This window comes from Ciconia boyciana, chromosome 8 (assembly GCF_034638445.1).
Source record: "Ciconia boyciana chromosome 8, ASM3463844v1, whole genome shotgun sequence".
NCBI lineage: Eukaryota > Metazoa > Chordata > Aves > Ciconiiformes > Ciconiidae > Ciconia > Ciconia boyciana.
The window spans coordinates 15825206-15848904 of NC_132941.1; the positions used below are offsets into that span (position 1 = coordinate 15825206).

Below are 23699 nucleotides of genomic sequence, written 5' to 3' on the forward strand. Positions count from 1 at the left end.
CCACTATACATAGCTACAAAAATATGTTTACGCATAGGCACTTGCTCATTTAATTCTAACACACACACACACACCCCCCCCCCCAACAAAAAACTCCACATAGGTCTCAAATTCACAATTTTAAAATGAAATTGTTTTGGGGAACTGTCACTAAATCTTTTGAAAAACCATGGGAAGACCACGCCCAAAGTTTCAAGCTGAGCATAAAATTATGCACAAAGACAACATTTTGTTGCAAATATTTACTCAAAAAGTAATAATTTACAGCAGTGCTTTAACAGCTGTTCAAAACATTTAACATTCATTAGAAACAAAACTGTAAGTCAAAAGCACATTCTGAATGTTTCAAATGGAGCAATGAAGTCAGAGCAAGCTACCATTAATTATATGCATTCCTACATCTAGCTGCTAACTAGAAGACAAAAAAAAGAAACAGAACAAAAAAACCAAACCAAAACCAGCAGCCATCTTTCTGTACACAATTTAGACTACAAAAAGTCCTGAAATTGAACTGTACAATTCTACTTTATCCTTGTGTCCTTTTTGTAACAGTTAGCCAGTAGCAGCTGCAAAATGGCAGAATGCATGCCAGTTGGTGTTTCCAGTTTGGGGTTTTCCTTCTTTTTGCTTAAAACAGTTTTTACATTAAACCATACTTTGGTGTGACTTACAGACCATTCCTATGGGTCTACGGCTAAGAATAATTAATACAATGGTAAAAGCCTAACAGCTACAGTACTTTCAGCAGTATGTTCTACTTTATACAATTATGTTCGGTATTTCTGCACAGCCTGCACACTGAAAACCCCACAAATATATATTTTTATTGTAATAATTCCACTTTCACTGAAAGTTTATTAAGGTAAGCTTACAGCCTGGCAGGATTACACCTGTACAGAGGTGCATAGATTCATATAATTCTGTTTACATGCTTTTACAGACAGGAATGTGACACCTAGTCCAAAGCGTTATGTTTACCCAAATTATCAGCAGACCAATAACCATCATTACAAGTGTGCTCCATTTCAGCATCAGAAGTGAATTCATAGTAAATTCCACTGTTTAATGATATTCACACTGAAGGATTTAAAAAAATATTTTCTTGGCAAACAAATCACCTTATCCTGGGCTAGTTAACTATAAAAATTAGAATTTATTCCTCCTTTCAAATGTCAATCTAATAAGATATATCACATCCGAGAGACAGGAAGATATAATGTGTTACCTTTTGTAAATTTAGTTAATTCAGTTGTACATACACATACATGCTATCTTCATATGGAAAACTTCCCTTTAGTGTCTCCTTCTCTTCTCCCTCTCCCACTTCCTTTATTTTTAATAATTAGCATCAATGAGCACACTCATCAGGAATGGTCCATGGTGTTCTTACCATTGTTTATAACAACAAAATTAACATAATTTCAGCTTGCTTCATTTTCATCTGTCTTGTTTACAGCTGTTTCCATTCTGTTGGGACTGCTTTCTTTAGAATTTTCATCTGTTTGTTCAGAGAGTTGTCCAGCTTTCTTTGATGAAGGTGCAACATTACCTTTTTGAAGAATTTCAGTAGCTTCATGCTCTAGTACCTCTGATGGAGTCAAAGGCTCCAAATGAATACTGCCTTGTTCACTAATGTCTGAACTAACAGATTCAGGTTCATCTCTTTTTCTCAAGAACTGCTCAAAACTAACATCTTCACCCAATGTTAGTTTCAAGTCCCTTGCGTTCATTGCTGAAAGTGTAGTTTCATCCAAGCTATGTACTTTAGTCTGCTCATTCAAGATAATGTTATCTGAACTTTGGCAAATTTTCAACTCACTTTCATCATGAATACATTTTTGTTTCTCATCTACTAATTGTTTGTTATTATCTGAATCGCAACATGCTCCTTTCTCATGCAAAGAATTCTTTGAGCTGTTGACAGGGAGTTCCAAACTAGGAACATTTTCTGCATTTGACAATGATGGGTTTTCTTCATTCTTTTCAACTGATGCAACTTTTTTAGTTTGATTTCTATTGCTTTCTTTTGTTTCGTCTGAAGAGTCATGCTCTTGTTTGCTGAAAAAAACAAAACAAGTTATTTTTGTAACAAATGAAATAAAGCAACACATGGCTGTACTCTGCAAAGTACACTCAGAAAGTGGTATTGTAGATTTCCTATTTGGTATTTTTCACAAATTTTCATAGCAAGATGGGCTGAATTTAATTAACAGCTGCATTTTTCTTACCTATTTACAAACTCAGCTTTGTATTTAGCAGTCAATTAGTACTCTTTAGTTCTTGCATTTCCATCTCCAGAAAGGAAGGTTAAGTTGTCCCCTTTGTGTGACACATGGAATTTTCCAAAATACAATGCTAAGTTCCTCTACCTGCACAGCCTCTTTGACACAGATGAAGATACAACTACTTGGAAACTTTTGTTGATGATGTGCAAGAAAAAGAAACCAGTTTGTACCTTTATACCATCAAATTGACTCTGCAATACTAATGAGTAAAGCAAGGAAAAGCAGCCAACAGTTCAAAATGTAAATTAACTTAAATCTAAAATTTAGTTGAGCAACTACAAATTTGGATTCATTGAAAAAGTGAACGTGTGAAGTAGCATTTTCAGTCAATTTTCAGAGTAAAACTGTATGTTTATAAAAAGGAAATATAGATCAGTACTGAATTATGCAAGTAAAAATGAGAATCTTACTGTATAATAAAATCTAAAACACAGAATGTGAACTTTATGTAGACAAACTGATTGTTTAAACCTTGTATTATTTCAATAAAGCCACATACATGCAGTGCTTTAGGGTGACCAGGAAAAAAAATCAGAACGCTCCGAAGAAAGACTGAACTGTATACTTCAAATGCCATCTGTACTCACAAAAATACAAAATAGTCTGATCATATTGCTATATGCAACTTGCTCATACGTTCATATTCCAACAGTCAAAGTCCTAAATACTAGTTTCTTATATTTCTCTTCATTTGTTATAGGAACACCAGCTTCTCCCATCCTTTCAATGATGGAGCTCAATTTTTGCTGTAAAGATTTAAATTTGGTAAAAGTTTAATATAATTTCTAACCCACTCAAAATTTTTCAGAATGAGAAGTAGCTCAAATCACCTAAAATGACGATGGTGACAGACAAAATAAAGCGGCGGGGGGGGGGGGGGGGGGGGAATATGGAAGAACAACAGTTGGTCTGATTTCAGATATAAATTCTATATAGGAAGTGAAAGTAGGAGCAAATAAGTCTCCCAAACTAACTTTTAAAATTTAAAACTTAAAAATTGAAAACAGTCTCTGAACAGTGACATGCAGACAAAATATGTGAGACACACAATATCACCAAATATCACATGAATTAAAATGCATTTGTACTTTATTTCTTCAAATAAGTTTTAAAAATGGTTTGAAATAATTTTTGGCTAAAACAACTTTTAACATTACCTAAGCAACAGACAGTTCCAGGACTTTTAAAAGGAATAACCAATTTCATGCTACTATGTTTTTATGATATATTTTCAAGCTGAAAGTCTAGACTTGTTGTTCTACTGATCCAGGAATTTAAAACAATTCATGTGATTCGCCTATATGCTAAATGGTATTGAGTTCTACAGAAAATGGTTATTCTGGAAGAGGTGCTACATACTACAAACATCCAGAAATTTGTTTTCAAGTTTTACTTAAATAAACTAATCCAAGAATATTCCATTTCCTACTTCGAATTTAAGTTAGAGGAATATTTTGAATAGGGATAAGAGACTGCTGAGACATCCTGGAGCGGTGAAATCTTACTGGTCACTGAGGTAGTCATAAGAATCTTTTCATTCTGTTACATCAATTTTCATTCATAATAAGGAATTAATTCAAGAGACAGGCCAACCTCTTTATCAAATTACAACCTGTATTTGCTACTTGTGTCAAACAGAAAGGGTTTTTTTTTCATTTATTGGACTATCTAAACCAGTAAATGACATTCTCGAATATACAAACAAATTTTCTATCCAAGTTCTCCTCTCTCACAAACTTCTAGAAAAAAGTGGAAAAAAGGGTAATATTTGAGGGAAAACTCAAGACTAAGTTCCAGCACAAAAGCCAACACTCTGAACCACCTGCCAGCTGTGGCTGACATAACTGGTCTTGCCATAACTGTTCCTAATTACCTCATCTATTCCAGAGAAACGCTTAAGCTATACAGAGCCGTACAAACACTAGTAAATATTTACAATTGTTTTCATATGAAAATCCAGTCAACTCTTTATGAACCAGTGTATATACATGACCTTTAGCTACTACTTTTCAACAAGCAGCTTGAGGGTGAGGTGTAGTTGCAGAGTTAACAAGCACAGTATTATGCTTTATGTGGGAAGTTTTGAACACAAACATAAAAAAAAGGGTTTAAATAAAGGGATGACGAATGCCTCATTAGCACACACAGAGCAGCGTTTCCATACTGGAAATCCCAGATGGATTACAAATACATACACAGAAAGAAGATTCACACCAAGAAACTGTTCAAAGTTTCTGCCCTTAACATATAAAAGGAATCCATCACAATCTCCCTCACCTTCTAGTAACCAAAATCCCAGCTTCATCCAAACCCAGCCTCTCATTCACTCATTTTTGGCAAAACACAGGAAGGGAGGGAGAGAAAGTGGGGAGGAAGAAAAGAAAAAACTATATATATTAATTTCTCATGCAGAAACATGCTGTTTCTCATCAGCATACCTTCCCATGAGTCATTTATACCAATAAAACAGAGTATAAAAATAAAATTGAACAAGTTTTTGCACAACAATCACCATCACAAAAAAATTATCCACAAAGAGCAGTGATATTTTAGATTGCTAAGCACAACAGCAAGTTCGTTCTGATAGAACAGTTCTCCAATTAAATAATTTACCTCTGCTGAGAACTGCAGATGAATAAACAAAACCTAGCAGTTGTGATGCACTAAAATCCCGCAATAAAAAGAAAAATACTCTATGTGCAAACAATACTGGTTACAGTGTAAGAAAACAAAAAATTCAGACATCAAAAAGACCAGAAAACGCGAGAATGATAATAACTGTATTATACAGAAAGGAGGATTTCAGTGAACAGTTAGAATGTAAAATCTGACTTTTGTTTAATTAAAAATATGAATCTGTTTTCTAAAGCATGATACAAACCATGGCTAGACTATCAAATATGGGCTATAATAATGAACTAGCTGCCATATTGTCTACATGAAGTTTTAGAATAAGACTACTTCAAGGGAGTAGCACAAGACAATTTTGAATCCAAGAGATGAGTCTACCAGGTCCAAACATACAACCATCCCAAGCTACAGAAACCTAGAAATTAAAGGGATTTTTTTTCTTTTTCTCACTGTATAGAAAATGTAAGATTTGGGTGCCAAGTGAGGCTAAGGGAAGCTAGGCTCTGAATATTTGTTGTTTTAAAATCTTACTACCTCACATTTTTTTGCTGCTCTTTGCTATACATATTCACTTAACTTTATTTAGAGTATTTTATTACTTTACATTGGTATTTTATATTAAGATTTTTAAAATCATTCAGGGAAGAATTCTACAGCAAGAAAGAAAAAATCATACAACTTCAGAACAGAACTATAAATAAGTGACATTTACACATCAGCATACCGAGTAGTTGCAAAGTATGTGCAAACATACCTTCAGCCTGTGGAAAAGTATTTCCTCATAACAAAACCTGTATTACAGCTGCATTTACCTTAACAGTTTGGTGTGAAACAGCACCATGGTTTTGAGGCACATTCCTTGCTTATTCCCACATACTGGTTTGGTTTATATAGCAGTCCTGGGGAATGCAAACTACTTTCTTTTTGAGGAAAATGAACCTGAAGCTCTGATCCACAAGTCCTCTAACTCCTAATGAAGCTGGGTCCTCAAGAGTCCAAGCCAGCAACGGATGTTCCACACAGCTCTGAATATGTGCACAGTATGGGCATTCTGTCCAGGGAACACAAGTCTGGTCTAAAATAACACCTCCCAACCACAGTGCAGTGAAGATGCAGGATTCTCAGAATCAACTGCTTTCATCTACTTATCTGCTTCTGCAGCGCTAATTAGTTGCTAATATCAAAGTAGCTACCTTGGCTTAATAACAGAGAATAGTGTTTGAGGACTGAGAATCTCTGGTGCTACAGCTACAATAGTCCAGGTGTCTGTCTTAAAACCCATAAAGTAGTATCATATGAAGTTTTAACAGAAAACACAGAACAGACATATATTAAAATTATTTTTGTCTACATAAACATAAGGATAGGAGAAAGTAGTACATCATATTCAATTAGAGTTATAGTGACTGTTTACTAATCTGTAGCTTAAAGACAGAGTTAGCTTCTAATACCCGAACCATTTAGTCTCAATTCTTAAGCAAGCATTTTAAGTGAAAGTAAAATTTCAAACTATTTGGCCCACACTGCATATGATGAGAGTAACTTAGAGAGACTTACTGAGACTCTGAAAGCAGTTTGCCTTTTTTTTTTTTAAAGGCACTACGAATGCATCTATAACAAATACCTACAATTATGTTTTGACTAAGCTTTTAAAGGTTAAATTTGCACCAAAAATTGTGAAAGATCACTAACTGGAATAAGACATTTCAGGCTGTGGGATCAGAGGTAATAATTTAGATTAATTATATGAAGTAGAAGTCTGCCCACAATATGAGCCAAAAGAAATGTATAAGATTTCAGTTATTTCCCCAGACTGCCATAAACAATTCCACAATTTTGCATGTTTAAGTGTAGAGCTATAATTGTTACCCAACAACTTCAACATATTTGCTCTGCTAAGAATTTGGTTGAGTATGCTTTCCAAAAATGACACAGGTTTTTAAAAACCTAAATTAATATCCAAGAACTAACATTTTATACTGTATTTTAAAATTGTTTTCCAATTGTCCCAGTAATACTGTTAACTCATACGCAATATTATTAAAAAATGCTTCTTTTAACAATCTGTACAGTTTATTTAAAAAGTCTTATGAATCTTGACTAATTTGCAGTTTAAGCATTACTAAGAATGTGTTTTGAGACTTGGAACCTAAACTCTACATGTCTTGGTGAATAAGTACATTATAACCACCATTCAAAATTTTCTATCATAGAAAATACACATTATGAAAATACTAATTAAGTACTTTTGCCCAATTACCTGAGAAATAACACAGCATGTGTTATTTTATGTACCTGATTTCAAGATGCAGCTGATCATTGTATTTACCTTTCAAAAGTTGGTGTTTCTGTTTTTCCTTCAGATATACTACGTCTTGAAATTTTCTGTAATAATTAATGATATTTCTTTTATTTTACATTCATGAGCAACTGATTACAATATAAAGTTGTAGAAATAATTTCACACTGACATTCCCATAAATCTGCTAATGTAGCAGAGATTGAACATGGATCTTAGTACAGATGTTTGCAAATAGTCTTCCAAGTTAAAAAAACAAACCAGAAACAAAGAAAAACTTTACAGCAACTCTTGTAGCCTTTTTCATATACATAATTTCAATTATGCCTTATTGAATAGGATGCAAACTAAGTCTGGACAGCTTTTGATTCGGAGAGGAAAAAAAACCTGAACTAAACTTGTGTTTTGCCAGCAAAAGGCAAAAAAAGCAAAGGAAAAGAAAGACAAAGTTGAGGTGAGTATATTTTTTAAGCATTACACAGTGTTTTAGCCCTGCAGATGCTATTACCTTAAGTGTAAATGTAAGGAAGATTCTTAAAATGCTTGTCACGGAAGAAACTTGAGTCTCTATTAAAACTTTGCCAATTAAATAACTTTAACTCTAAACAACATGAACAAAGGCAATTCCCCCCCATTTTTAGAGCAGTAGAAAAACAAGTGACTGAAAACTGCCAGTTGGAAACAGCCACACCAGTCTTCTAAAAGCATATCCTATGCTACAGGGCATCTTGCCCATATAATCTTATTCTCACTTAGGAAACTGTAAGTGCCTAAGTAACAAAAAAAAAAATTAAACTTTTTTTGTCTGAATAAAAGTTAATTTTGGTTTTAAAATAGAAAAGGTCACTGTACATAGAGAAAGATGAATATCTGAAATGATTATTTGTGTCACAACTTCTTAAACATTTAAAACTGTGTAAACAATTTTACATACTTTTAGCATATTATCCCCCCCCCCCCCCGGACGTGGTATATTTTGTTTCAACAAGGCCAAATTACACAGCAGGTATTTTAAAATTGTATCATAAAGTTAAGCTTATACTATCTTCTAAAATACCCTTTGCTATACTTCTATCATATTTTGTGACATTTCTGTATACAAAACCCATACACATATGACCCATGCTAAGAAACACTTTCTGACTTAAAATTACTGCACTCTACTTCCTACTACAGAACCACCTTCCCTATTCACCATCCTCCTCTGCCCTGGCTGACCATATTCCCCGCTGGGAACTACCAGGAAAGGAAGATTTCCTGACTTATCTCTCTGAGTTTCAAATGCTATGTTTTTAAACAACCTGATTCATCTATTTATATTTTTGGTTCTTCAGCACCCTAGCAGTCTGTCCTTTGACCTCCTGCTGTGTATTTCAACAAACAGCCAAAATGTCAAGCATCTGGCTGCAGTGAAATAACAGGCATTCCATGGCACCTTGGAAAAAACAACCAGAGGTCCCACATGGCCCAGACCACACTGAACGGCAGCTCACTGTTCTGAAAGGTCTTGGTTCAGATGTCCTGTAAGCTCAAGACAGCTAACACCAAAGTAGCCTATTCTGTCTGTATTCTCCGTCTTTTCCAACCGTAAGGGCTAGGGTGTGTGGGCTGGGTTTTTTGTTTTGTTTTTGTGTGGGTTTTGGGGGGCACATTGCATTTCTTGTTTTATTTTTAAATGAAAGCCACTACTACGGAACACAATTTTGTGGAGCAAAAAATGCAAATTCCACATCATCTATAATGCTGAAACACAATATGGGATGAAAAAAAAAAGAGAAACTAAGAGAAAACACACCTGAAGTGGTAATGGAGTCAATGGAAAGAAAAGGTGTTACTGTGTATGTTTGAGAATCTTGCTTAACGCTGCTGAATGAAGATGAACAGTCTTCTCATATTTCTACGAAATCATTGCTTCTGTTAAAAAACCTCACCAACCCCTTTGCATTTTGGAAAGCAGGCAAGCAGTGTTACAAGAAAAACCTTTACTACATCTGAGGACTTCTCCCACTCTCTTACCAGCTGGGATTTCTGTAACAGATTGCCCTTTTTGAAGGGCAACAGAAAGACCACTTCTTACAGAAGAAAATTCTGTAAAATCACAATCCAAAGATGATATTTTTGAAAAAAGTTAAGATGTACTGTGAGATCATTTAGCTTCCTGATAGGCAGAAAACAGGGGAAAATTTGTACACGTGTCTAGAAAAAAAACCAATTCAGGCCTGAAGAGGCATTTCCAAAGATCTTCCTCTTTAAAGAAGTAAAAATAAAAAAAACTCAAAAAGTTACAGTTCAGAGTCAGTATCTACCCAGATCTCAGGTTATATTTTAGGTCAATTCCCAGGTTCCCTGAAGATGAAGATACATAAGGCAACTAAACCATTCCTTCATTGGAGCCCGGCATACAAATCAACCAGAAAGGTCTGACTGCAAACTGGAAATCTTTGAGTGTGGCAGATGTATTAAAGGTGTCCCTCCAACACTGCCACATGTTTTTGTAGTAAAACACAGAAAGATAGATTTTTGCACTATCCATATCTTCTGAACACCATGACTCAGTAGTATATGTATAGTTAAAAAAATTGTCTCGGATCTTCAAACTAGTTATGAAGTTCAGAGATATTGTTAGACTGTGTGGAGAAAAGAAAAGACATTACCTCCAACTTAGCTTCTCTCTCTCTAATGGAGATTTCGGTCTTTAACCTAGTGGATAATGAATCAAGATTCAATGTTTTAAAATACTGTGTGGTTAAAAATAGAGATAAGGATGAAGATACTTACAGTAAGAAAGCAACTTGGTAATCTGAAATCAGTTTTTAAAGTTGATACTTATTTTGAGCTTAAACGTACTTCTGAGATCCGAAAGAGCATTTCAGAATTTTAAAATGTTTTATTGGGTATACAGAAATTATAAGATTAACTTGTTTCATGTAACCTGTGTTCCAGTTATCTAACCTCATGAAAGCCAGGAAGCAACAGTCTTAAGATGGTTAGCAATACTTTTATTCTAGCACTTACTGCAATTCTACATGAGGAATAATCTCCTCACCATAAAGGCATTTTAAACCATGACTGAAGTATTTAAGGTCTGAAATGATAAATTTGCTGAAATGCACTTTTAAAAAGTGCATAAATCTCTATTATGACCCAACAAAAACATTCTGCAAAACTAGCTCAGTTTTCTTTTAATTGTCTACCATAACCCAAATACCCAGAACACAGCTGTAGTTTAGGGCAACTGTAAAACATTGCAGCTGACCTCCAACTACTATTTGGAGGAAATACTTCCCTCAAAATACCTTCACAGGCACAGTCCCTACATTAGAGAAGCTATAAATGATTTAAAAGTTTATTGACTTTTTAAAAAAATTAAACAGGTTATCACAACATCACTAAAATTGATTTTGTGTTTATATAAGAAAATGCTATCCAGAGATAACAAAATGTATGTCTCCTTACAAAACCTTGTTAAGTCATCAGTTCTAATATAAAATCTAACCTTTCAAAGGGTTCCTATAAAAAAAGTGAACAAAACCCTCAAAACTGCTTATGCCTGTGTATCTTCTTTGTTGATGCTGCATTAAAGGCAAATTTCATCTGCTGAAGTATGGTGCTGCCTCTGTTATATTTAAATAATGTTATTAATCATAAATTAAATTATTCATTATTTCAGCAAGTCTTAATGGCTGTCTACAAGGTACAAAATACTTGACACAAGAAACAACTTCATCGACTTAAATTTTATGAAACATGTATAGCAATTTTAGATTGATATCTACCGCATTTATTTTCCTAATATAATCCAAGAAAGCAGTGCTAAACCCAGACCTTTTAAAGAATTTTAGCGCATACTTTCAGCACACCATAAACACCTTCTAACATTAATGTTCTAACAGGTAGCCAACAACTCAGACTGTAGTATAAACAACTATTTATAACTATTTTAATTATTACATCTTAATTTGCAATAAAAGATGGCAAAAATAACTACAAAAAAAGGATTACTTTAAAATAACATTGCTATCATAGCACTGTAACAATGCTCATCTAATTAACAGTAAGAAAAACAGTCAGGCTAAATCAAATGACAGCACATTTTTTGTGTCAGGGACTTGAAATACTCTGAAGTATTTAATCATGAGTAGCAACATCAGTAAAAGACGATGCAACACCATATATTTAGTTTAGCTTCACTGCTTTAATGATTTCTATGCAATAACTTAAACAAATATGTTGAAAATAGTACTTTGTCTAAAAACAGTCACTCTTGAAAGAGCAGAACAATTTAAACACAATTAAATCAGATTGTATATCCAAGGACAAAACATACATATATTCAGACAAGAACAACAGTATGTTTTGCCACCAAAATAAATGGGTATGAATTGGATCCAATACCTGTAGCTTGTTTTAAATACATTATAAATATTTTTTTACATCAAATTCTGATAGATTTCTGGCATCATGTTTTATAGCTTATAAAACATATTCAAATTGGCTAGTTTATGCTGTTTTAAAAGTGAACAGGGTTTATAATATTTTTGTGATAACCACATCTTTGTTAATATGGTTTACCTTGGATTCCTGACATATATTCTCAACCTTAATTCTGTTTAGGAATAGGTTTCAAAAAGTAGTTCCTTCTAACGTGTAATTAGCAGAAGTTTCATAAATGGATACTAAATCATAGAAGACTATCACTTCGTAATGTTCCCCACACTTTTATGACATAAGAAATCTTAAATCCCATAGCTCTCAAACAGCAACAAAGGCAATGCACTTTCTTACATCTATGGAGCTATGACCATCTCTGATAAGTACAGCCTGCTGGTCCATAATTTCAAACAATTTTGAAACCTCTCTAGAACTCTCCAAAGATTCTTTATTCTACATAAAAAATAAACTTCCACTTAAGAGCAATGAAAAAATGCCCCCTAATTGTCAATCCCTTAAAAAAACATGCCCCCAAAACGTAGCAGCTGAGCACAAAATTTCAGCTTGACTGAAATTGATATTGAATATCTTTCAATAGAATGGATTTGCCATAAAACCAAAGAGACTCAGAATAAAAGCCAGGTAAGAAAGAACATTAATTTAGACACCTTAAAGTCTAAATTCAGGTTGATCTGAAACTTTGATACATGAGGAGTCACCTAGGACTAATGGAAGAGATTGAGTCAGTGAAACAAGTAGACTCTAAAAAGAACAGTCCAAGCACAGATAGGAGTATTCTCATTTCTGAAATTCATACAGTCTCATTACTTCCCCTGCTCTCACATAATAAAGTTATGGATATTTGCGCCCACACACATAGCTCAAATCATGAGCAACTGTCTTCCCAGCGATCTACCATGTTTTCTTCCAACCAAAAAGTTACTCCCACAGCTTCTTTGGGTAAGCAGTACTGAAACTCAGCTGGAATCTTTTGCCAAACATCCCTTTTTTTCCCACCCCTAACCAAAAGTAACCTTTTCTAGGACGATTGTAGCTTCAAGAATTTCTAGAAAACAACTTTGTTATTTAAGTGGCTCAAGGTACCTTCCAGCCACTCAACTGAACCACACCCAGCATTATAAATATAAATCTATTTTACAATCAAAAGCATGGAAAGGTCTTTGCATTTGTTTTTTTGTGTTTGGGTTTTTTTTGTTTTGGGTTTTTGTTTTTTTTTTGGGGGGGGGGGGGTTGTTTGTTGGGTTTTTTTGTTGTTGTTTTTTTAAGAACTCCAGCTTTTAGCAGAAAAATTCCCCCTTTTGAAAACTCTTAGTAGAGCCATTGATTCATAAAGCAAAATTCTCCCCTAAATATCTGACAGTATGAGCATTTCCCTGGAAGGTACATGTGAATGCATAGTTAGAAGAAAAAGTTGCTTCTATGCTATGGTGTTTTACACTGTTAATGACTGAATGGGAAAGTAAAGATGGTGACATTCATGTTACTCAACACTGTCTCCAGTTTCTGACCTGTAAAATGGGGTTAGCAATGAAGACAGCTACATAATAACTATTATCATGAGTAGTGAAGTGTTATTATGCACAAAGCTGCAGTTACCAACATTTAACAGAATAACAGAAACAAACATTTACTTTCTTGTCAGAAAGACTTTCAAAACAAAAGTAATACAGAATTTGCTAATCAAGCAAAGTTGCCCTGCAACTACATCTCTTTTAAGAGCCCATAATGCAGTGACACTCAATGTCCTAAAAATAACAAGAGAGAGACAGGTGAAGGTACATACAAATGAAATCTTAATTCTTCAACCATAACCTAAACTGGTTATACTGTGCATATTCATGCTCTGTCCTTGCAGATGTGGTCCAATATGTTACATTATTCGTGTAACTTGGTAGTTGTTAGGACCCATCAGGGACATTCAATATCAAGTCAGGCAGGTTTACTTGCATGGTTTAGTACTGGTTTTATGTTATGAGTTTTCCATCAGTAACTTTTCTGAGATCCTCACACAAATGGAAACAGGATGCCACAATGCCAATTGTTTCCATGTGAACTATTTACACAAAGCTGGCAAGTCTCAATGTAGCTTACAGGTGTTTTAACTGCAAGTCTGAAACTTAAAACATTTCTGAGACAAAGCTGTAAAAGAACCAAAGGAGCATTCAAAAGAAGTGTAATTCACATAACTTCAAATCGAAGTGTCTATCTCATGTAATTTCTGGGAAATTCTTAAAAGAACATTTCTGAAAGCCATGAAAATCTGCAATCATATTCCAGTTTTTTTGTTGCCAGAAACCTGAATGAAAGTGAAATATCACAGATTCAACTTCCTCTGAAATGCAACAGCATGTTCATAATGAAAACACAAACCCACTATGCTTTTTTGAATGCTGCTGTGTCAAAACAGAAATAAGTCCTGCAAGAAAAACCTGTAGTAGGTAACTGATGCTTGAAGTTGAACAGCAGCATTCAAGATGGAACATAGCTTCTGTCAGAAGAAAAAAAAAGTAGCAAAAAGAACAACAAGACTATAGAGTACGGAGTAAGCGTGCAGATGCTCAATCACAAAATATGCATAAGAGACAATGGATGACAGGACCCTTGCTATTTTAGCAATACCACAGTGGCCACAGAAGCTCACTATCACCAAAACTGTTACTGTTTGAATACTAACAGTGAAGAGGACAAAAACATCAGTAGAATGGATTAATCTCAGAGAATTTGATTATGCAGAAAAAGAAAGTGCTGCAAATCAAGAACAGCTTGCATTCATCAGAAATAATCTCTTACAAGTAGGAGGTTATAACAGTGACTTATCTCAGAGTAAGATTAGCTCTATCTATTAGGCTGCTTGGAAGCCAGTAAATTAGAGATTCAACCAAGACACGTATCCACTGTAAGCAGGAGGTTGAGTTTGGAGGAACACTAGATGTTCATCATGACAAAAGGAAAGCTCATCATATATCCAGACAACCTGTTGATGGATAAACTTGCCATAGATAATCTAGAACTAAAGATGAAGTCAGAAGCAGTGAAATCAAAAGCAGTAGATGTCTCAGCAGCTTTAGTAGAGCATCCTTGAAGATGAGAGATGATACCAAAAGAACAAGGTGTGAATGAACTGTGGCTGGTCCACCCTCAGAATCAAGGCTCATGCTTTCCTCCTACAGTATTTAAGAGCAAAAAGAAGCTTAGCTACCAGAGCAAAGCAGCTAATAAAATCCTTTGGCCAAGATTCAGTTTATGCAGTTACATGCGACAGAAGTCATTCAAAGCATATTTTGCCACTATATACTGTAAAGTCATTGGCAGACAAAAATGTAACTTACTTGAGCATTAAATAGATCAGGACTTGTATGTTTTAGTGAATACCCAAAGAGAATGACAAAGCCCTTCAGTTTCAGAAGCTAGGATCAAGTTCAGAACAAAATGGGCTTTGATGTCAACGCATATATGTCATCATTTATATGCTACTCTAGCATGGGATGATATCGATAGAGTTGAGCAGCAAAGAAACACTGCAAATGAGCAGCAAAGAAACACTGCATCACATAACTGAAACTCCTGGTAAGCCTCTCTTCAAAGGAGTATAGCCCCCAAAAAGCTGCAAGTCAATGCTGCAAAGCAGAGAACATTATCACAGAAGGGCCTTTGCCAGACTACAATATTGGGAGAAAAGACCAGACCTGCTGCCTAAAAGATGCAAGAAGAGAATACCACAGCTTCAATGTATGAAGAAAAAGGAAAAGGTCTGGTCAGATCCTTGTTCACTTACATACCAAAATAATCCCAAGCTGGACTGGGTTCAATTTTCTGGTCCACAATGATGTATCAGTGAGCCAAGGCAGTATAGGATACCTGCTCACTTTCAACTCCCCTGCAACAAAAATGTCTGCTGTCAGTTCATTTAAAAATATGTTAATTGTTGCGCAAAGCAGAGAGTTGAGCATTAGAAGAGTACTGGCATAGTTATTAAGCCTTATTCCCTCCGCACAAGGTGGATCACTAAACAAACAAGGCAACTTTATGTAGAGCAACAATTTAAAAAGCAATTCCTGCTGGAACATCTCCAGCTAGGTTATCTGTATTACTAATGGCAGGACTCTGGTCCAAAGACAGTCTCATCAACACTACACAGAGCTCATAGAACATGTCTGGTCATTAGCAATAAAGATGAGTTTTACAACACATGCAGACCATCTGATATAAGATACCAAAAGATACCATCCGAGAGATGCAAGAGAAGATCCAAAAGCATTCAAGATTGTAACTGTGAGTCATTGTTTCCAACGATGAAGTGACTCTGAAGAGTCCCATAAACAAGTCATACCTCATTGAATTATAGGTCAAAGAATGGGAAGAAACATTCATAGATCCTTGAGAAACTACACAGCAAAAGTTATGAATATTGTCTGCAAGTTCCTCTTATTCCAAAGCAAACCACAGAGTACTATGAAGAACCATCCCACAAAAAGATGAACATTTTTGTGTGTGCTCTGTACTGCAAATAATTAATTAAAAAAAATCTGCTACACAGGTATATTCATGCTCTTAGGTTTAGCAATGATATATTCTTGTCCAAAGTATCACAGAATTAGTATACAGAACAGGACAAGATTTACTGAAATTAATGAAGTCTGAGCATGACAGTTTCAAAAAGCACAATCACAGATTATATCACCTCATGTAGTACCAGTAACTAACCTTATGCCAACATCAGAGCTCTCAAAAATAATGGCTATCTGCATCTGTCCTAATCTAACAGCTTGCAGAAACAAACCTGCATGTATTCTTGACTCTACCTCAAATCTTTTCAGTGCTCACTCGTCTGTTTGAGTAATACATACTTTGTATATCCAACATTCTTAAATATTTTCATATGACATCTCTGTAATATATTCGAGACAGCAAGATCCTTGTGCAGTACTGACAACAGCCTGCTGCAACTGTACCTCTTTCCGCACCGTTCAATACATCTATAACCTTTCCTTACATTTAGTTCAGCAATTCTCAACACCTAATGCCAGCTCCAAGTAGAAAAGCTAAGGTTGTATCATAGCTCACCACTTTATTTTTCCATTGTTTGAGTTTCACTGAAATCTGAACTGTTAAAGGACACAAACTACCCTGGATTAATGAAAGGAATACAGCTCACCCTCCTAGATGACTCCTTCCAGCGTTTTGTCCAATTTCAATATTCTGTGCTCCAAAATCAGAAATTTCATTTTTCAAATGGCATTTTGAAATCCTTTCCCAAATTAACTTCCTTCCCCAGTTCATTCCTGCCCAAATATCTTAAATTCATTTTAATAATGTCTATTAGTCATCCCATCAGACCACCAGTTTTATTCAACTGCATCACATGCTAAACAGTTACTAGTAGAGGTTTGAAGTTTATAGCATATATTTTGCTCTACCATTACTCATAGCCAAAGATAAGTATTTCCATGTTTGGATCAGATGACAGATTATTCCAGTATCCCCTCTTACTGGCTACTTTATGGAAACCAAGAAAGAAAATACTTAATAGTTATGAAATAACCTATTGGGGATATTTCCAATACTCAAGTGAAGGCTGATTTTTGCTTAGAGGCCCAAGAACTTCTCACTCTGGTGGAAGAGTTCTCATCATGCATGAGAATATGTAATCCCTCTTAGAATCCTGCCATAGGCTAGATGGATTCAATGACACCTTATTGTTAAATCAGGGCTAAACTATTTTCTTCTGTCTTTTAAAATATCTTTACAGTCTAACTGACATTTTTGTTCCTGTGTTCTGAAACTGTTTAGAAAGAACTCAAATGTTTGATTCAACTGACACACCTCTGAACCTTCAATTAAGGCATAAGTAGGCTCACAAGCTACATTGTAAAGCCTCAGGTACTGTTCCAGGATAACTGGGGATGGCTTGGCACATCTGATTCTTCTAAGGTTAAAAAAAACCCTAAGCAAACCCTGCAACACAATCTCCACAATACTGCAGGTTCTTTTTCAAATGCTTAAAAAAATTTAAAGCCAAAATCCTCATATTAATTTTTCTTCAAAAGTAAGAATTAAGAAGTTAATACAAAACAGTATACCTTTGTCATATAAATAACATCATTTTGAAAATAATTTGTAAATATTTATAAAAGATTAAGACTGAATTTGTCCTACTTCAATCAAGTTAACTTTTAAAAATTCATATTAATATTACATAAAGAACATAAAACACTCATGTAATAAAGCTAGTATTAAAAGCAAGTTGAAGTAACAGTCTCACTATGTCTAGACTTAGAACTCAAGATTGAGAAGTTCTAATACTGCAAGAATTATTTATGCATCTTTGGCCAAACTGAAAAAAACCTGGTTTTGATTTTGGCTGCAGTAAGCAATCATTTTATCTCCCCATTCTTGTAATTGGGGATGTGGTAAGAGCAAAAAGCACTAGTAAAGTGAGGGTCTATGTTCATCCATACATTTCAAATTCTATGAAATTCAAAAGAAAACCAAGTTCAAAGTGCAAATTTTGGCCATCTGTCACTAAACTAAAAGAAATAAACATTGAGCAGTAAAACAAAACTTACTCAGATACTTGTTCAGCAGTTGGGATATCTACAGAAACTGAAAATAAAAATAAAGGATTTCATTAAAAATATTTTAAAATGTGGAAATATAGAAGTACTCACTTTCAAATCGAAGTACACAGAAATAATGATAATGCAACTGAAAAAAGGACTGCAATAACACAGAGATATCCCACATGTACGTATTTATATAGTATACTATACAAAAAAGACACTACATGTACTCACCTTTCTCTATAATAACTTGACAAGTATGAGTGTGGCTTTCACTCAAATGTGTGGCCATCCTATCTAAGCCAGAAACATCAGTCAGGAAATCACAGTTGAGACATACTACAGTCACACCTCTAGAGAAGAGAAAGCAGAAAGGAAGTATAAATACAACATAGTTGTGAAAACAGTTTTCTTAACTTACAGCAACTGGACAGACTATAAAAAAATAAATAAAATTTCCTGCAACTTTAGATGAGATGACTCACAAAAACATACTCTTACTTTTTATACTGCAACTAGCACTTGGAAATCCCAGTCAATTACCAAGGCATCTCTATGCCGGACGCAGTACAAAAAACACCCTTTATACAGAAATGTATCTGTAAAGCATAAGTTTCTCAGTTTTTTGTTTGTTTGTTTTCCTCCCCACCCTCCATTTTGCACATTATGAATAATTGGAAAAGAAAGAAATAGAAATATTTTTTAAAACTGCTCAGGGTTAAGGAAGAAGTTAATTAATGTGGACAAATAACAAGTATTTGTCACTGAACACGACACTGCTAGTGGAAGAGCTAATGTTTTTATTTCCCTGCTCTTTCTAAATTGTGGAAGTCTAGAAATTCAAAAGGCTCTAATCTCATTTAACTAATCAGTTCACTATCAGAAAGTAAAAACAATCATAGAATCGTTTAGGTTGGAAAAGACCTTTTAAGGTCATCAAGTCCAACCGTTAACCTAGCACGGCCAAGACCACCACTATACCATGTCCCTAAGCACCACATCTACACGTCTTTTAAATACCTCCAGGGATGGCGACTCAACCACTTCCCTGGGCAGCCTGTTCCAATGCTTGATCACCCTTTTTGTGAAGTTTTTCCTAATATCCAATCTAAACCTCCCCTGTAATAATGATCTGTAACTGAAAAAAGCTGAATTACCGTAGCTCTTCTGAATGCTTCTTATAGATCCAAAATCTTTTACTTGGACGAGCACTGTGAAAACTAAATATAAGAAAACATTACCACTTGGACTGGTTTTCTTGAGTACATTACTCCATATATCCCCTACACTGTACATGGTACTGCAATTTGCTTATGACAAGGCATGAAAATAGATTGCTCAATTACTGACCTGTATTATTGTAAAACAATAAATTGCTGAAAGCTTACAGACTTGTAAGTCTCAGTTCTAGTTTAAAACACTGGCTCTCTTGTAAATAATGAGTTTGGGAGGGGCAGGGCTTAACTGTGTTGGCACAGTTCTGCAAGAACATAGTTACATTACTTTCATGAGCAGTTTAGCTCTTGAAGCACCATGGCTGTAGCTATACAGTGCTCCACAAAGGAAGTTAAGCTCTGCTGAACTCACGCTTCCTAAACGGATGGCTTTAAATGAGACAAATCACATTTTCAGACAACCTGTAAGTTATCTTATATGCAGGTTAAGTATGTGCCAACACTGCACTCCCATATGAAACAGAAAGCAGGCAGCTGAGTACAGGAGCTTCTACTGCAGAAACACCCTCCTAACAGCCTTCCTCCTCACCATCCCTTGTTCCTTACACTCACCAAAAAAGGTGATGATAGGTGCTGCAAGGAATCAAAGTAGGGGGAACACTAGCGCATCAAGGAGACAAAGGACAAAAGACTGGCTATTTTACTGCATGGTTGAATTTGACAATACCCAGAACATAGGCAACAGTAGGAAGAGTTTACCTTAGATTCCCCTCTCCCCTTGTGGAGTAAACTTTCTCTTGTACAATTGGAATTAAGCATGTTAATTTTTATTATTTTTTAAAGCATGCAACCAATAGGTTATATGCATAAAAGCATGTAAGCTATTTCAGCCTAGGACTTACATACGCATTGAAATTAATATGAATAGGTCAACATATAAAATATATACAAAAACTTTTAAAGACTTGGGTCATAAATTCAAGAATTCTAGCATTCAAAAATGCCAAGGCATTTTATACACACATGTATTTAACAAGATAACTGCATTCTGTATTTTTCCGCAATACATTTGGCTTGTTCGGGGCACAAGATTAACAAGCAGGTTTTCAAAATTTTGTTTTACCGTCACTGCTAAGTGATCTGTGTCTAAGTACCGTATAGTATAATTTTATTGCTCTGAAAACTAACACATTTCTTTTCTTAACAGGCTTTTTTACAGCTGTCATCACTAATACCCTACACTGCCTCACAATCAGTGGCAAACCTCCTGCAAAATGAGATGTGATTTTTACGGATGACCGGAAGTAGTATAAGAAAAAGTATTCACTTGAGTATGCTATATGAGACATCCTTTACATGGTATTCTGAGCATAGATTTCATTAGCAATAGCTGCGGCTGTACGCATTCAGCACTTGTAAAATCAGATGAGGTATTCAATCTGAAACCCAGAGAACATGCAACAACTAATCATTATTTGTTAAGTCTGGCTGAAATGATTATGGAAGATCCCATAGAAACTCTGAAGCAAAGATAGAACACTGCCTGAACCACTGGATTTTTAAGGCAAAAGAAGAACATGGAGTTTAAGCCCTCATTACAAAGTAAAAATCCAAGCTTACACATTTCCCTGCCAGTCCTATGACCCAGTTCAAAATTCAGCTAATAAAAACACTTAACACACCCTATATGAATTCAGGAAGTATTTGATAACCCAATTAAAATTTTGAAGAGATCTTACCTCATCATGTGATTCACATAGGCTTTGCTACAGCTAGTGTTGTATCTGCATAAGCTACAGTGGACATAAGCAGGAAAATGGCTTGCAAAATCTTTTATTTCTGAGTAACACTCAATGCATTTGTGAGCTCCCAAACGATACCTAACAGTAATATGGAAAAGTTAATAGTTAATATCAACACTAAGACAACTAATTCAAACTTTTTGCTCTAAGTCAGTAGCAAGCTTACCTACATTAGAGAAAAAATGAGGAACTTAAAAATGTATCAGTTAAATAGTTATTATAGGTTGTATTAGCACACATGAAGAAAACTTCATTTTTTCTTGAATTATACTGTCATTATGACCTTAATAAAACAGTGAAAGTTAATGTAAGCATCTGTTATTGGCCACTCCTGGAAACAAGATACTGCAGTAGATGAGAACCTCCAACTTCAGCTGCTGCCGCCGCCTCTATGTACTTGAGAAGGATTTCAAAGAAATGTTTCATCCACCACAATGCACAGAAAAAGCCTTTCATTTTCCTGTCATCCCTGATATTCCCCACAAGCTCTGAAATATCTACAAAGCAAAAATGTAATCCTACTCTTCCCCAGTTTTGCTAGCTGTTTTTGGATGTCTGAGTGCTAGACACTGTGAGCGTTAGCACCTTACTGGAAGGGATACGTCTACAATCTTTGACAAAGAAAATTGCTAACTCATCTTAGCCAATGAAATTATATTCTAGCCCATAAAACACCCATTCAATTATTAATGTAACGATAGCAAAACCCAGTAAATTGTAAATGTAAGGACAGCATTCTCCCAACAGCTTGCTTTACCTTTCTTGATTTTTTTTTTTTTTCCCCTGGTAGCTCCACAAATTAAGGTATCTCCTAGGACAGACAAGACTTAACCTTTTAAATAACAGGTTCAAATAAAACCCTCAAAAAATTGAAGGAGGAAAATACTTTCCCTCCATAAGAAAACTTGCAAAGAACATCCAGGCAGATGTATTCCCCTCCACAGGTCACTTTTAAACATAAATCTGCCTAACGAGTCAGTATTTCAAGAGTCTGTGGCTCTGTACAGAGAAAAATTCTAAATTTAGAACAGAAAAGTTTGCAGAACATCTGTTCTTCCATCATAACGTAGTCTACCACCAATAAAATTGGTGAATGAGATTCAGAATTCTAATCACAGTACCAGTATGTGGAAAGTTTATGCACCTGCTTTTTCTGCAAAACGGAAGTGTCAAATCTTCTGTATTGCTGTATTAGAAGTTATTGAAAGGTAATTAAATTATCAGTTATTTATATTAAAAGTATATTTAAAGATATTTTTAATGCTAACATTTTACCTTAGATTATGCAATGCTGTATTTGTAACTTCTTTTTTTTTTTTGCTGTTGGTCCATGCATTTTGCTTCTTCGATGTAGCTGGTTTTGATCTTGCTTTTGATTTATTTGTATTAGATCTGTTATGATTTTTAGTGGTTGTATTTTTAGCTTTAGGTGATAACTGAAACGTGGAAGTGCTTGTACTAACAGAAGATGTAGCTGATGATCCTGATTGAAGAGATCCAACAGATGCTCGAATAGTCACCTACCAGTATGAAATAAAAATTTTTTCTATTTAGATTTAAGCTTTCTAAGTTCCCATTTCTATTCATCTCAAAGTTTAAGCCACTTCAGTACAAAAATCATAGCGTAAGAAACACTCTTCCATAAAGACTACTTTGAAAAATATACTGTTGACTTAGAGTAAACCTAACTTCAATAGTCTACTGGATGCTTAAAAAACTCTTGTTTTGGTGGAAATAGTTAACCATGACAACACACACTGCTCTCTCTTCAGACCTGCAACTGGCTACATCCTGCTTTCTTAAAACAAAAAAAATGTAGCTGTGGAAAAGAAATAGAAAGGTCAGGCCAATTAGCCCTACTGAGAAGAATATCAAACAACCCCATCAGTGCCTGGATTTAACAAAAGCCCTGTGTCTTGTTGCCTCATGATTAGCCAATCTACTTCCTTCAGGTATTTTTGCTCCTCATCCCAGACCCCCAAGGACTAATTCTGGTTTCTGACCTCTCATCTGGTATTATCGCACTCCCTTGTCTTGCCCTAAAATTTGGTTCTCCAGTTTTCACTCACAGCATGACTCTTAATTATACTTCTTGCCTATATTCATAGTTCAGAAGCACCTCACCTTCTAAACCTGGTTCCAAGCTCTTCAGTCTCATCATCTATGTCCTGTCAAGGTCTACTAACACCAAAATTTTAACATGATCTAAGCTTTTATTAGATCATGAAGACCCTGAAATCTTTAGAAAATTGAGGTATTGTCACAGAACAGACAATCAGTGCTTTACATTCTGCCAAGCAACACAATCAACATCAGCTTCAGTCATTTTCCCTTCCTGATTCTACAGCAAATGAACTGTGAAGAGCTGATCAAAATGTTAATTTTCTTCTTCCTTTCAACTGAAAGGACATACATCTTCACACTTCATGAAAAAACTGTAGGAATAAGTCCTGAAATCTACAGGAAAATCCTAGTCTAAGTGGTTCCTTCTAAAG

At 35.1% G+C, this 23699-nt stretch overlaps 1 protein-coding gene across 11 annotated transcripts in view; it reads right to left on the bottom strand.

Annotated features, from left to right (window-relative positions):
* Positions 1-253: 253 nt before the first annotated feature.
* The window catches only part of ZNF280D (zinc finger protein 280D), a 53440-nt gene continuing 29994 nt past the window's right edge, over positions 254-23699 (bottom strand). For 3 of the 11 annotated variants that reach the window (XM_072870026.1, XM_072870024.1, XM_072870030.1), the window contains 8 exons: positions 22480-22724; positions 21142-21282; positions 19385-19447; positions 18462-18580; positions 18234-18270; positions 9870-9915; positions 7246-7301; positions 254-2058 (listed from right to left, as the gene is read on the bottom strand). In XM_072870026.1, the coding sequence (XP_072726127.1) occupies positions 1422-2058; positions 7246-7301; positions 9870-9915; positions 18234-18270; positions 18462-18580; positions 19385-19447; positions 21142-21282; positions 22480-22724 (1344 nt within the window). In that variant the 3' untranslated portion in view covers positions 254-1421. Of the gene's footprint in view, positions 2059-7211; positions 7302-9869; positions 9916-15446; positions 15545-18233; positions 18271-18461; positions 18581-19384; positions 19448-21141; positions 21283-22479; positions 22725-23699 lie in introns of those variants that run through there. The other 8 variants (XM_072870028.1, XM_072870032.1, XR_012043776.1 and 5 more) reach the window with 8 other exon arrangements.